The following is a 12,898-nucleotide window of genomic DNA, read 5'->3' as shown; positions in this document are numbered from 1 at the left end:
GCATATCAAAATGGGTATATTCTTGTTGAAACTTGTTTGTATATCTCCTACTATAATTGGATAAACCAAATTCACTATAATTAAACTAAAACAATGCTAAAATAATAATTTTTTTTCAGGAAAATATTATTATATATTGGTATGAAACTAACGACTTTTGCCTTTTGTAATTTAGAACTAAAATGATTTTCTTTTGTTGTTCGAGCATTTATTAACTCAACGTTGTTTTCCTATTAATATTTTAATTGTTACGGTTCTTTACGGTGCTTAAAAAAAGAAAACCCGAAAAAACATTTGAACATTTATTAAAGACATTTGGTTAAATGTTTATTATATAATACGAATGTAGTACACGTTTCGATTTCGATGTACTCGCAAAAGCAAACGAAAGAGAAAACAACAAAAAAATAGTCATATTGTACGCAAAAATGTACCGAAACACATACGTTTCTTTATTTATGGTAATATGTAATGTCAAATCTTACACTATAAAACACGCGTACTACGACTGGCACAAATATTTGACATATTGATTCTTTGAATTAACATTAAAATCATCTACGTATACTATTAAAACAAAACAATTCTTTCACATGTCAATCATCTAAAGTAGCCAACTAGAATGTTAACTAGTATTATTACCATTTATACAAATTACTAACAAAGTTACAACTATACTTTAAATGTTGTATTAAATGAAGTTTTAAGATATTTATGAATTATAAAATTTAATTTATCATTATTTATATCTTATGAATCCATAAGGTATATTATTATGAGTCGAGTGAATGTTGGCATATTTAACCTTAACCCAATTGATTTCGATTTCGTTTTCTTCTTGTTATTACACCCTAACAAACAACAGGCTCGATGAATTCATAAGTAAATAAGTTGAAATAACCAACTTTACACAATTACGACAAACTTATTAAAGCAACAACTTTTTTCTTACCGAAAGCATTACAAAATAGGAGATTATATAATTTACTTACTTTTTAAAATAAATATAAACATAGAAAAGAAAAAGAAAAAGAAAAAGAAGGACGTCATATGTTAAAAGTTGAGTTAACTGCAGTCAATATAAATATTTATATGTTGGCATACTACCTTCTTAAATCCATAAATCATCATAAAATGCATGCATATCAAACATTCGAACCAAAAAGGTTTAAAAATTGAAGGGGGTGAGGGATACACGATTTTACCTTTAACATATGGTACAAGGGCATTTACATATTTCCCCTTCTTAAACTTTGAAATTACATATTTCTCTAAATCATGCTTAACGATCATTGTACATTTTGCATTAAAAACTTGTATTTTGAAGAAATATGTAATTTCAAAGGTTTAGGAAGGAGAAATATGTAGAAATTTCTTATATTCAATTGAAATAAGTTATTAGGATTTATAAATAGAAAAACAAGTTTAATTCCTACTTACAACACTTTGGGTGGGACATGAGTGGCTTAATGAAGTAAGACTGGGACTTTATGATATGCAGTTCGATCCTGACAGCGTCCAAGTTTTACCACCAGTGGGTACTCGGACAGATGAATTTTTCTCCGGAATCGAAGATAGTTTGGAGATGCTTAAAGCCTCCGTACTACTAGCGGTGACCTTTTACCAAATATGTCACCCGAATCATTTAACTATGTATGTGGCGGGCCATAATTAACAATCCCAAACGGAAAGTTAGGGGAGACACTCTCATCTCATGGTGATATGGCGACCATATTGACTCACTCTCCTTTTAATCTTAACTTTAATCTTAATCTTAGTTACAGTCAAACCACCTCCAACAAAGTCTGGTTATCAAACCCTAACTACAAAACCAATTCAATCGGAATCCAATGCTTTTCCACTTCTCCTCGGTCTCTTGCTGTTCACGAAACCCTAGCTCATCCGCCGGTCAACGACACTGCCGCTCAGAAATGGGCGGCTTTCCGGAAGCGGAAGGTGTTGATGCGAGTCGGTTACGTTGGCATTGACTACAAAGGTGAGCTTCACTTCACATTCTGTCGAAACACGAAATGAAATATGACCTGATCCATGACGATGTTTCCACGGATTTTCGAGATGAACGAACCACGTCTTGATCTTCTTCATCAGCTGCTAGTGACCTGCGATGGCTTTTTGGGGGTGTGGAGGTGACTGCTAAGAGATCTAAAAGATCTCTTGTTTACAGACACAAAAAAGTGGTGGTGGCTCTTATTGAGCATGACCCTTCAATAAGGAGGTGGAGACCTCCTTATATAGAGAGTCTCATGGCCACCATCATGGTACCCTAATGGGCCTAGCCCAGTTAGGGTTACCTCCACAAAACCCCCTCAGCCCAATAACATTGTATTAGTCCATATAATAAAATAAGCCAAACATGATAAATTTAGGGTCGTAAAACCGGGTTTAGTACCATACCCCTACAAGCCCCCCCAAGTCCAGTGTTGCTCCTGGACGCGCAAGCGTCTAGGTGGAGCGCTGGACTTTATGAGGTGTGTTAGGCTATGAGGCGGTTTTTTCCCTGTTCTTTGGCCTTGTCTTTATTGTCTTTGAGTTTTGGGAGGTTTTCTTCATGATGGTGACGAGCTGTAAAAATAATGAAGCTTGCGCGTGAGGCGGCTTACGAGCTATAATAATAGAGCCTGCGCGAGTTGCGGCTTACGAGCTATAATAATAATGAAGCTTGCGCGTGAGGCGACTTACGAGCTATGAGAATAATAATGAAGCTTGCGCGAGTTGCGGCTTACGAGCTATGAGAATAATAAAGCCTGCGCGTGAGGCGTCTTACGAGCTATAAGAATAATAAAAGCTTGCGCGCGAGGCGTCTTACGAGCTATAAGAATAATAACAGCTTGCGCGCGAGGCGTCTTATGAGCTGTGTGAATAATAAAGCCTGCGCGTGAGGCGTCTTACGAGCTATAAGAATAATAACAGCTTGCGCGCGAGGCGTCTTAGGAGCTGTATGAATAATAAAGCCTGCGCGTGAGGCGTCTTACGAGCTATAAGAATAATAAAAGCTTGCGCGCGAGGCGTCTTACGAGCTGTATGAATAATAAAGCTGGCGCGCGAGGCGTCTTACGAGCTATAAGAATAATAACAGCTTGCGCGCGAGGCGTCTTATGAGCTGTATGAATAATAAAGCCTGCGCGTGAGGCGTCTTACGAGCTATAAGAATAATAAAAGCTTGCGCGCGAGGCGTCTTACGAGCTATAAGAATAATAACAGCTTGCGCGCGAGGCGTCTTATGAGCTGTATGAATAATAAAGCCTGCGCGTGAGGCGTCTTATGAGCTGTAAAATGGAGGCAAATTAGTAGATACATTTTGTTGTTTGGAACAAATAATGAATGAATACGGGTGCATCTTTTGTTAACTTGCAGTTCCAAATTCCTTCAAAATGTGAAGGATTAGTAAGCAAATCGAGTAGCGGATAGCAGATCAGCAAGTGGACCGAGTTCTATTTTATTCTTTCTTGTTCATATTTACTATTATTATTAAGTTCTATTTATTTTCTCTTCCTTTTCTGCGTTCTATTTATTTCTTTTCTTGGTGTTTGTTTCTTCATATTTTACAGAATTAGTACTTGTTTGTATAATTGTCAACTCAATTGGTTATTGCCTAAATTTTACAAAACTAATATATTTAGGTTGTGCTTATTGATCATTTCATTAGTTGCTATTTTAACATAACTGGTTCATTAGTTCATATTTGTGTACTAATTACTTCTTTTAACGCTTTAGTAAATTGTACCGTAGACGAAGAAGCATTTGCGAGTAATATGAAAGGACTTTTAACATTGGTTTATGATGTTCGTTTCTTTCTTGTTTTGGTACGTGTAAAAATGACCCAATCTTGACCTGAAATGTGTGTTTTTTACTGAAGGATTCTGGTTGAAAATAGCGATGAGATAACGACGGTCAATCATGACGGTTGTTGGTGGTGATGTTGTTGTGTGATGGTTGGTAAATCATTACATGAAAACACAAAATGAAAGTTCATCGTTTAAAAGACAAAAAGAAGTCCCTTGTGGACAATAGAAATTGAAGGTAAATTTGGTGAAAAGTTACTTGGCTTCATATAACTGAGATCGTTAGTTTTTAATTTATTTTACTGTTTTTTATTTAAATTATTCAATATAATCCACATATACCATAGTGAAATATATTATACAAGATATAAATAAAGTACCGAATAGGGGTGTCATATAGTATTATTCTAGCTGCTTGTTAGTGTATTTGGAAGGCAAAAAATGATCTTATCTTCTCCAACAAACTGGTTTGTTTATCTAATATAATGGAGGATATAAAATCGTTGGGTTATCTATGGATCAAGAATCGCTCTCCTCTAAAAAGCATTCGATGGATTGATTGATGTACTTTTATTTTGTAATCATTTCTTGATTGTGTTCTGGTTTCTAGCGTCTCACTGGTTATTGAAATTCGTCTTTAAAAAAAATATGTAACCAGATTCAAGTCATTCAACCATCCTCAAATTGATGGTGACATGGATTGGTGGCAGGGTGGGAGCCGTGGTAGGGCGGCATGTTCAGTAATTTTTTTTTGTACAGTCAATCAATCAAATTTTATTAAAACACAAACAAGTAGCAAGTTCAACCATACAGGATACAACCATTAAAAGTACATAACAACCCAAACCAACCCTCTAGCCCTTGCAACAAATCAAAATTAAACTCTCATCCCCTTTTCAAAGTTTGGCTTAAATTCCTCTACCTATTTTGAACCTATAAGAAACTTAATGCGTTTACCCCAATTAGAGGTGCACAAAATACCTGGTTTCGGACCTGACCCAGAAATGGTTCCTACCCGTACACGATTCGTGGGTACGACCTGGTATAGAATTTCTCCCCGGAGCCGTACTTGGAACCGGAACTGAAACCTGAAATACTTGGTCAAAACCCGACCATACCCGAAACCCGGAAAACCTAGTCAAATACCTGATTATACCCAGAACTAGTTCCTACCCAACCTATTTTGACTTTTGTTGACCATACCCGAAATCGGTTCCTACCCAGTTATAGGTCCTGAAAATATCTGGTTTGTGCAACTCTACCCCCAATCATGCCATTGATATTTTGTTATTCGTTCAATATCAAAATCGATATTAATATAAAAGTGAATCAATCTGATTTCATTTTAAAACTTCATATTTTCCCTAGCCTATTTCATGTTTTTATATCAAACTACATGGATCATATATGTAATTTACAAAAAGCAAGGGACTTATTTTACAACATTTCAATTAGGATCCATCCTTCACTGAACCAACCACTGTTCGCAACCGTCTTCCATGGCGACCTATTCCTTCCGATTCGCATTCTCTCCGCTAATCCACACGCATATCTCCTCCAAACTCTTGTTTTCAATCCCTAATTTTCAATCCAAATCAATCAGATTCCTCAGTTTCTCCTCAATTCCTCAAACCGCCACTGCTCTCGAAACCCTAGCTCCCAGCGAATCCGTTAGCAGCACTACTCCGAATAAATGGGAGCCTTACCGGAAGAAGAAGGTAGTGATGCGCGTCGGATACGTCGGCACCGATTACAGAGGTACGCTCCGAATTCCGATACGTTGTTGAGCATAGCCCGAGCTCGACCAGGTTCGAGCTCGTCTCATTTAACTTACTAAGAGCTCAATTGCTCTATTTTTTTAGCTTGAGCTTGGCTCGAAGTAATTTCTTTTAAGCCGGAGCTCGGCTTGGGCTCGGTGCAAATCCTATTTGTTAATTATTTATACACGTATTTTTTAATTATAATTTATATAACAAATATTTATTTAGTTATTTTTATTATTATAGTTTTATATATAATAGTAATAATAGTCATCATCAATAAATAATTTTATTTAAAATTATAAAGATACTGCGCTTGATCAGGCTTGCAAGCTGATTCGAGTTTAATTAGTGAAGCTCCGGCTCGTTTATTAAACAAGCTTATATTTAGACTTTAGAGAGGGGGGGGGGCATGTTTTAACTAGACTTGATTCGAGCTTTTACTGAGCTAATCATAAGTGGTTCGCAAGCAGCTTGGCTTGCTTACACCCGTCCTTCATTCAGATTGACTGAATCGATTGGTTTTTCAAATGCGTTTGTGCGTATTTTGGTGCGTATTTAGGTTTCATATGTTACATCTACTATAGATTTTGATTTCAGGTTTACAAATGCAGAAAGACGACTCCATATCCAGTAAGTTTCTTTCTCACAGTTCTATCTTACGGAGAAACATACAGTTTAGTACCTCATACATGTAGTGTGTTGCTATGAAGTATCTTATATTCTTTGGTAGTCATGAAAACACATGACGGAAATCTCTTAGTCTAAGCGTTGCTGGCCAATGTCGGGCCTGAAGCCTTGTGTACATCTAACTAAATGGGTTGGTCTTAGGGTCTCGGTTCAACCTGTCGTGCGCTTGTGCACCACTGCGTATTTTAGATCAAAAATTAAAAGTTAAGTAAGAGAATGAATGATAGTATAAGTAAGATAATTATTTGGATTACTTGCGTATTTTCATGTAAACTATAACTTTTAAATATTAATATTTAAACCATAAACTAAGAAAAGTAAAAAATGTGTACCAGTTTTAGTAGAATGTGTTACGTCATTGTAAATTTGCGAATTCACATGTTAAATCACACATGTCATGTTTGAGTTCACCCACTAGATATGATTTTTCCGTTTGTGTCATGTTTATATTCATATGGCTAACTTGTGAACATGACTTTTTTAAGTTACAAACCCATTTTTTTTATCAACTTTATTTTACTTGGTACATGATTGAAAAGTTCACGGACCTAATTTGTGGACGGCATGACATCTTTAAAGTTTAAATATAAACATGACCTCTTGGAGGTGACATTTTTTATTTACGTCATATTTATGAAAATATTCTTTTTTTACCGAATTTACTATTGTATTTAAAAGTTGGCCTGTTTAATAGGAAACATATTATCAAATTTTACAAATTACAACAATAGAGTACTTATGAAATTTGGTTGGTATATGATAACATTTTTACCTTTTCCATAAACTGGCTGCAAAAAACAAATTCAAAAGTAAAACAAATATAAAATTGAGTGGTTAAAATGTCATAGAAAAGAATAATCACAAAAGGTAATTACGATCTAATCATTCAAACCTTTTGAGTATTATATATTCCAAAGTACAAATAAAATAACAAAAGGCAAAACAAAATGGGGATAAAATTTGTTAGTGGCTGTAGCTTTTAGACTTCTGGACGTAGAAAAAGGTGTGAGATAGAAAATGATATTTGGATTATTGGTGCTCGTACCGATTTTTTAGATGACATGTTCATTTTTGGATAGGAACAGCCACTTTTATACTTATTTATTAAATTAAATACCGAAATAAAAAAGTTTTATCACATATATTCATATAAAGTATATCAATGAGTGATTTTATTCATTTTTAATGAACCCCAATAAAAGTTTTATAATAGAAAGATAAGTATGAACACATTTAACACATCAAATAAGAGCTCCGCTGCTTGTATGTAGCGCGTATGAAGGTAAAATAGTAAAAGAAGACGGTTAAGAAATCTTACGTATCACATTTAAAACTAATATATATATATATGTCGCTAGGTCATTATAGTTTTATAACGTTAGTTCTATATATGAAACGTAGTTTTTCAAATTTAAAAATTTCTAAAGCATTTACATTAAATAAATTTTGTAAGCTTTTGATCAGCTTATTATTTATAAGAGCAAAAAACCTTAGCACTTGAGTGCAACCTGACTCAGTTGTTTGTTTGGATGTTATTAAAAAGAGACGTTTTTTTTATTCTTCCAAATAATCAAATATAGCAATGAACACAATAAAAACAAAATTAGAAATGGTTTTGTTGGTAGCTCAAAGTTTTAGACTTTGGATACCAGAATAGTGTTTGATTAAGAAAACATAACTAGACGCAAAAGTTTCAAATTAAAAATGATATAATAATAATAGCAGTTACATTTACATCCTTCCAAAATTTTGAACAATATATAAGTGCACACATGACACATACATACTACACATGCAAATAATAATAGTGTGCGACAAAGTGAAAGAAACCTTGATCTGGGTGCGTGATTACACACGAAATAAGATGATGATGATGTCACACACAGCAGCCGAATTCCACCCGCCGTTTTCATCACCGACGATTTCTTCAGTTTCATCTTCCGATGTCGACTCCGAGTCAACCGGGTCCTTCTTTCACGACCGTAGTATTAGCTTAGGCGCTTTAATGGGTGTAACGACGTCGTATCCCACCTTAACATTCAGAACCACCCCTCCACGTCAGCGAGAGAATAACAGAAATATTATAGCACGAAGGAGGAATAATAATATTAATATTAATACTAGTAATAAGATTAATATTAATATTGACGATGTGGGACCACGGAGGAAGAGGAGTAGAAGGAAGAGGAGGAGCTGGTGGTGGTTGTGTGGTGGTGACGATTTAAAGCCGTCTCCGCTCGGCGAGTTTCTGGAATTCGAACGTCGGTTCGGGGCGGAGACGCTGTTTAGTGATGCATTGATGGATGTGGAGTTTAGTCGTCATCGGTATCGGAATGGTGGGCAGGTGTTGTTTTCTGATGGAAGGGTGTTGCCACCAGCAGCATCACCATCACATGTTTCTGATGTTAATGAAGGGACACATTTTATGTGTTCTGTTTGTCGGTTTTCGGTTATTCTGGCGACCATCTGTGGTGGTGGTGGTGTAAGATAATTGATATATAAGTATATAATTGTATAGTAATTGGGAATTGGTTATACCATTTTCAACCTGTTTTATGTAAGTATGACATTCCAGATATCGAGTCTGGTTAATAAAATGACTGAATAGTGAATACAGATTGTGATCTTATCAATTTCATGTTATTGATACTTCGTTACTCTTTACAATTGATGAATTGCCTGCTTAGATTAAACCCTTTAAAAAATAAACATATCAAAAGCAACCATTTAAAAAACATGTAAACGGAGCCGGCTAAGAAGACTAGAACTTAGCTGACACAAGAATCTTTAAAAAGAACAATGGGGACCACAAACAGCATAATGCGTGTAAAATGCTGGCGTGATGCACGCTTGATTGTTTTGTTTTGTGGACCCCATTGTACTTTTAAGAGCTTAGTGTGCGAGCTAAATTCCAGCTTTCTTAAGCGGCTCCGCTTATATGGCGTTCTTTTATTGGTCGCTTTTGACATGTTTATTTTTGAAAGGGTTAAAACTTAAAAGTCAATGTCTATTTTTGTGATGTCATGTATTTGTTTTTCATCGAGCCTTTGTTGTTAAAATAATACCGTTTATGTGATATAGCTATTGAGAAAGAGCTGGAAACAGCCATTTACAAAGCAGGCGGAATTCGTGACAGTAACTTTGGGGATTTGAACAAGATAGCATGGGCTAGAAGTAGCAGAACCGATAAAGGAGTAAGTTTAAGTAAAGATATAGCAATTATTTATTTTGTTTTGTTGTGTTATGTTTGCATTACTATTTATTTCTTGTTATTCCAGGTTCATTCTTTATCAACCATGATATCACTTAAAATGGAAATCCTTGAAAGCGCATGGGTTGGTGACCCCAATGGGGTAGAACTTGCAAATCTTGTCAATTCATATCTTCCTAAAAGTATTAGAGTTTTCAGTATCCTACCTTCACAAAGGTGAGAAATATGGCATCCTTACCTGGGCCAATTTTGACTCATTTGCTTATAAACATGATTTGGGGAAATATTTTGTACCTGTATCGGGTTGAATATAAATAGTGTAAAGAGAACCAGACAAATAGGTCAAGTAGGTTGAAAGGTGAAAGGCGTCCATATTTTAAAGTATTAATGCATACAACCTCTAGAATCGCTTCTTCAAAGATTTTGATTATTATGGTTATAATATTGTTTCTATAATTGTAACCAACACAATGAGTATTTGTAAAAGCTTTAATAAAGGGACAAAAAGGTGTTTTTGGAGGGCCAACAACCAAATAATCCATTTCAGCGAACCCCCATGTAAATTGTGACCCAATCCACCGAATCCCATATCTCTACATCTAGTCATACAGCATTTTTAAAATGATATTGACGTTTGACGTTAACCTTGCTTTTTAGTTTCATCAAATAAGTTATTGAAACCAAGATGGTAATCACAGAGTTAATATAAATTGTAAGGCGTAAGCAAATAGACTGCAGTTTGAGAATACTAATATCTTCTCTTTTGTAAATTAAACACGACAAAACCTTTTTTTTATGTGGCCCGCATGCATGTTGCTGTTACACTAATTTGTTGTTGCTAATAGCATTATACAAATATCCAGAAATATAAATATGTTATGTCGCCTGGTTAATCTTTCTAATCACTATAATTTCAGGAGTTTTGATGCTAGAAGGGAATGTAACATCCGGAAATATAGTTACCTCCTTCCTGTTGAAGTGATTGGGATAACTAGTAACTTTAGTGAAGCTGAAATTGAACATCACTTATCAGACTTCAATAATATACTAAATTCTTTTGAGGTATACTTTTCATATATTGTTCAGTCATTGGGTATGGGCTGGGATATGGTGGGGTTGGGGGTATGGGGCATGGGGTAATATGAGGTATTTTAGAAAAGATAATAATAATAATAATAATAATAATAATAATAATAATAATAATAATAATAATAGTTGAGTATTGTCATATATGGTTGCATTGTTGTGGAACTTGTTACCGCATTACTAGCCCAGATTCTTTGTGTTTGTCTTTTAATATTTGTATAGAAGGTTGAACGAGTTGAGAAAAGATTAATATTTTATGAATGGGTTATTGCAGGGAAAACATCCTTTCCATAATTATACAGTTCGAAAAAACTACAGAAAAAAATATTCTGCAAAACAGCCTCCCGACAGTGGGCGCATGGCCAATAGACGAGCAAAATTAAAATGGTCAAATAAACCAATGCTTGAAAAACGTGATGAGGAAGAATTGTCGGAAATAGGATGCAATGAATCTGATGAAATTGATTCAAATTCTGTTGATGGAGAATCAGTAATAAACATTAATTCAGATAAAGAAGTTGCTAATGAATCTGATGCAAATGGGAATAATAATGATTTGGAGGTTGCACCTGTTCTTGCTAAATGGTTACATGAACCTGATGAAAAAGATAGAATAAGTGCCTCACATTTCAGAAGAATATTTCAGTGTTCATGTGGAAAAATGGAAAAATTGTTTGGGGCAAGTTATGTTGAGATTTCCATTTGTGGGGAGTCATTCATGCTACATCAAGTAAGTTAATTTAATCCTAAACTTAGCTACAGAATTAGCGGAGACAAAACGGGTGGCTCGAGTCGGGCCGGGTCAGGTAACTAGGGTGTAGACGAGCCAAGCCTGCTCGTACGCTACTCGAGGTCGACTCGTTAAAACCTTGAACCAAGCAGAGTTTAAACGAACCCAAGCTCAAGCCTAAGCCTGAGCTTCACTCATCAAGCTCAAGCTCAGGAGCCTGCGCCTATTATTTTATATAGTCTGTACTTAGTTAATATAGCCTATTATTTAAAATTAAGATAAAAATAACTAAATAACATATATTATGTAATATATAAAAATTATAACTAAAAATATATATTTAAAAATGTATATAATATTTAATGAATAAAAAACGAGCTAAGCTTGAGCTTGAAAAAACAACACACGTTCCAAGCTCGAGCTTTAGAATAAAAGCTCGAAATGTGCTGAGCTCGATCGTAGTCAAGCTCGGGCTCGGATTCGATCGTTTATACCCCTACTTAACAGGTCAAGATGACAATTTTATTAATTTCATGAATATTCTGTTTTTATGAATAAGTTGGTCTAGGATTTTTATGTGGCGGCACATGTTTTTTTCTATCGTTTTTAAGTTTAAGGTTAAAATGGTAAACTAACATTAATTTAACACTCAAAAGTAATCTTGTTAACTTTCTGGACCACGGATGAAAAGAAACAGGCGGTTATGGACTATATCTGTAACTTATAAACCACAGAGACAAAATCCGAAATTTGGGCCAAACTCTAAATTTCTTCTATTTTTTATGATTTTATCAGTTAAAACATGTTTAATGCTTCTTGATCAGATCCGCAAAATGGTGGGGACCGCGGTGGCAATAAAGCGTGGCCTACTTCGGAGAGACATAATCACACTCTCACTAAACAAATTCACTCGTATTGTGGTACCGATCGCTCCATCTGAAGTATTGTTTTTAAGATCAAACAATTTTGCCATGAGAACGCGTCTTGATTCGAGGCCCGAAATGGTGACTTTGGTTGAATCAGAAGAAATACTGAGAGAAGTTGAAGATTTTTATAAAACAATTATGTTGCCTCAAGTTTCAGTATTCTTGGATCCTTCTAGACCTCCATGGAAGGAATGAGTTGAGTTATTAGATAGAAACACAAGGATTCCAGATTCTCAATTGGATCAAGTAAAAAATGCTTGGATTGCATGGAAGGCACAATCACAAAGATTGGGTGCATTCACAGAACTTGAACTAAGCCCGGGAAAACAGGCGGGCCAAGTCAGCTAACGGGTCAAAACAGGCGGTTATGAAAAGGTATATCTTGGATTCTGCTCAAAACGGGATCTGACCAGAATGAGCCCGATGGTGGCCATAACGCTTATATGAGGTCGATTCTCAAATTTGGTCAGGTAAGTTTTTGGTAACTGGAGTTATATTATTTGGCTTGTTTCCTTGTAACTTTATAATCATGAAAATTAAAACATGTAATATTAAAACATCCTTCAAGTAGAATTCAACCAAACAATGTGCTACCCAACAATCACATTGCATATGATGGCCTGCCATATGCATTGCAGGTTTATGAATATATTCGTTATGTCCAAGTATCATATATGTTGGAATATTTTTAA

The 12,898-nt window shown here is 35.2% G+C and overlaps 2 protein-coding genes across 2 annotated transcripts; both read left to right on the top strand.

Moving 5' to 3' along the window:
- The first annotated feature begins 1,722 nt into the window (after nucleotides 1-1,722).
- On the top strand, nucleotides 1,723-12,554 carry LOC143559275 (putative tRNA pseudouridine synthase). The gene is made up of 6 exons (XM_077047905.1): nucleotides 1,723-1,996; nucleotides 9,335-9,447; nucleotides 9,532-9,680; nucleotides 10,382-10,526; nucleotides 10,825-11,280; nucleotides 12,105-12,554. Exons 1-6 carry the CDS (start codon nucleotides 1,723-1,725, stop codon nucleotides 12,399-12,401), a joined length of 1,434 nt encoding a protein of 477 aa, XP_076904020.1. The 3' UTR covers nucleotides 12,402-12,554.
- Nucleotides 8,118-8,780, top strand: LOC143559261 (uncharacterized protein At3g17950-like). Its single transcript, XM_077047897.1, has one exon. The coding sequence runs from the start codon at nucleotides 8,118-8,120 to the stop codon at nucleotides 8,742-8,744; it is 627 nt and encodes a 208-aa protein (XP_076904012.1). The 3' UTR covers nucleotides 8,745-8,780.
- Nucleotides 12,555-12,898: the final 344 nt, after the last annotated feature.

Source organism: Bidens hawaiensis, unplaced genomic scaffold (genome assembly GCF_021521415.1).
Source record: "Bidens hawaiensis isolate Kalapana, Puna unplaced genomic scaffold, B.hawaiensis_p1.1 tig00019799_1, whole genome shotgun sequence".
Classification (NCBI taxonomy): Eukaryota; Viridiplantae; Streptophyta; class Magnoliopsida; order Asterales; family Asteraceae; genus Bidens; species Bidens hawaiensis.
Note: the sequence above shows the minus strand (reverse complement) of the source record. Positions and strands in the feature narration are given on the sequence as shown.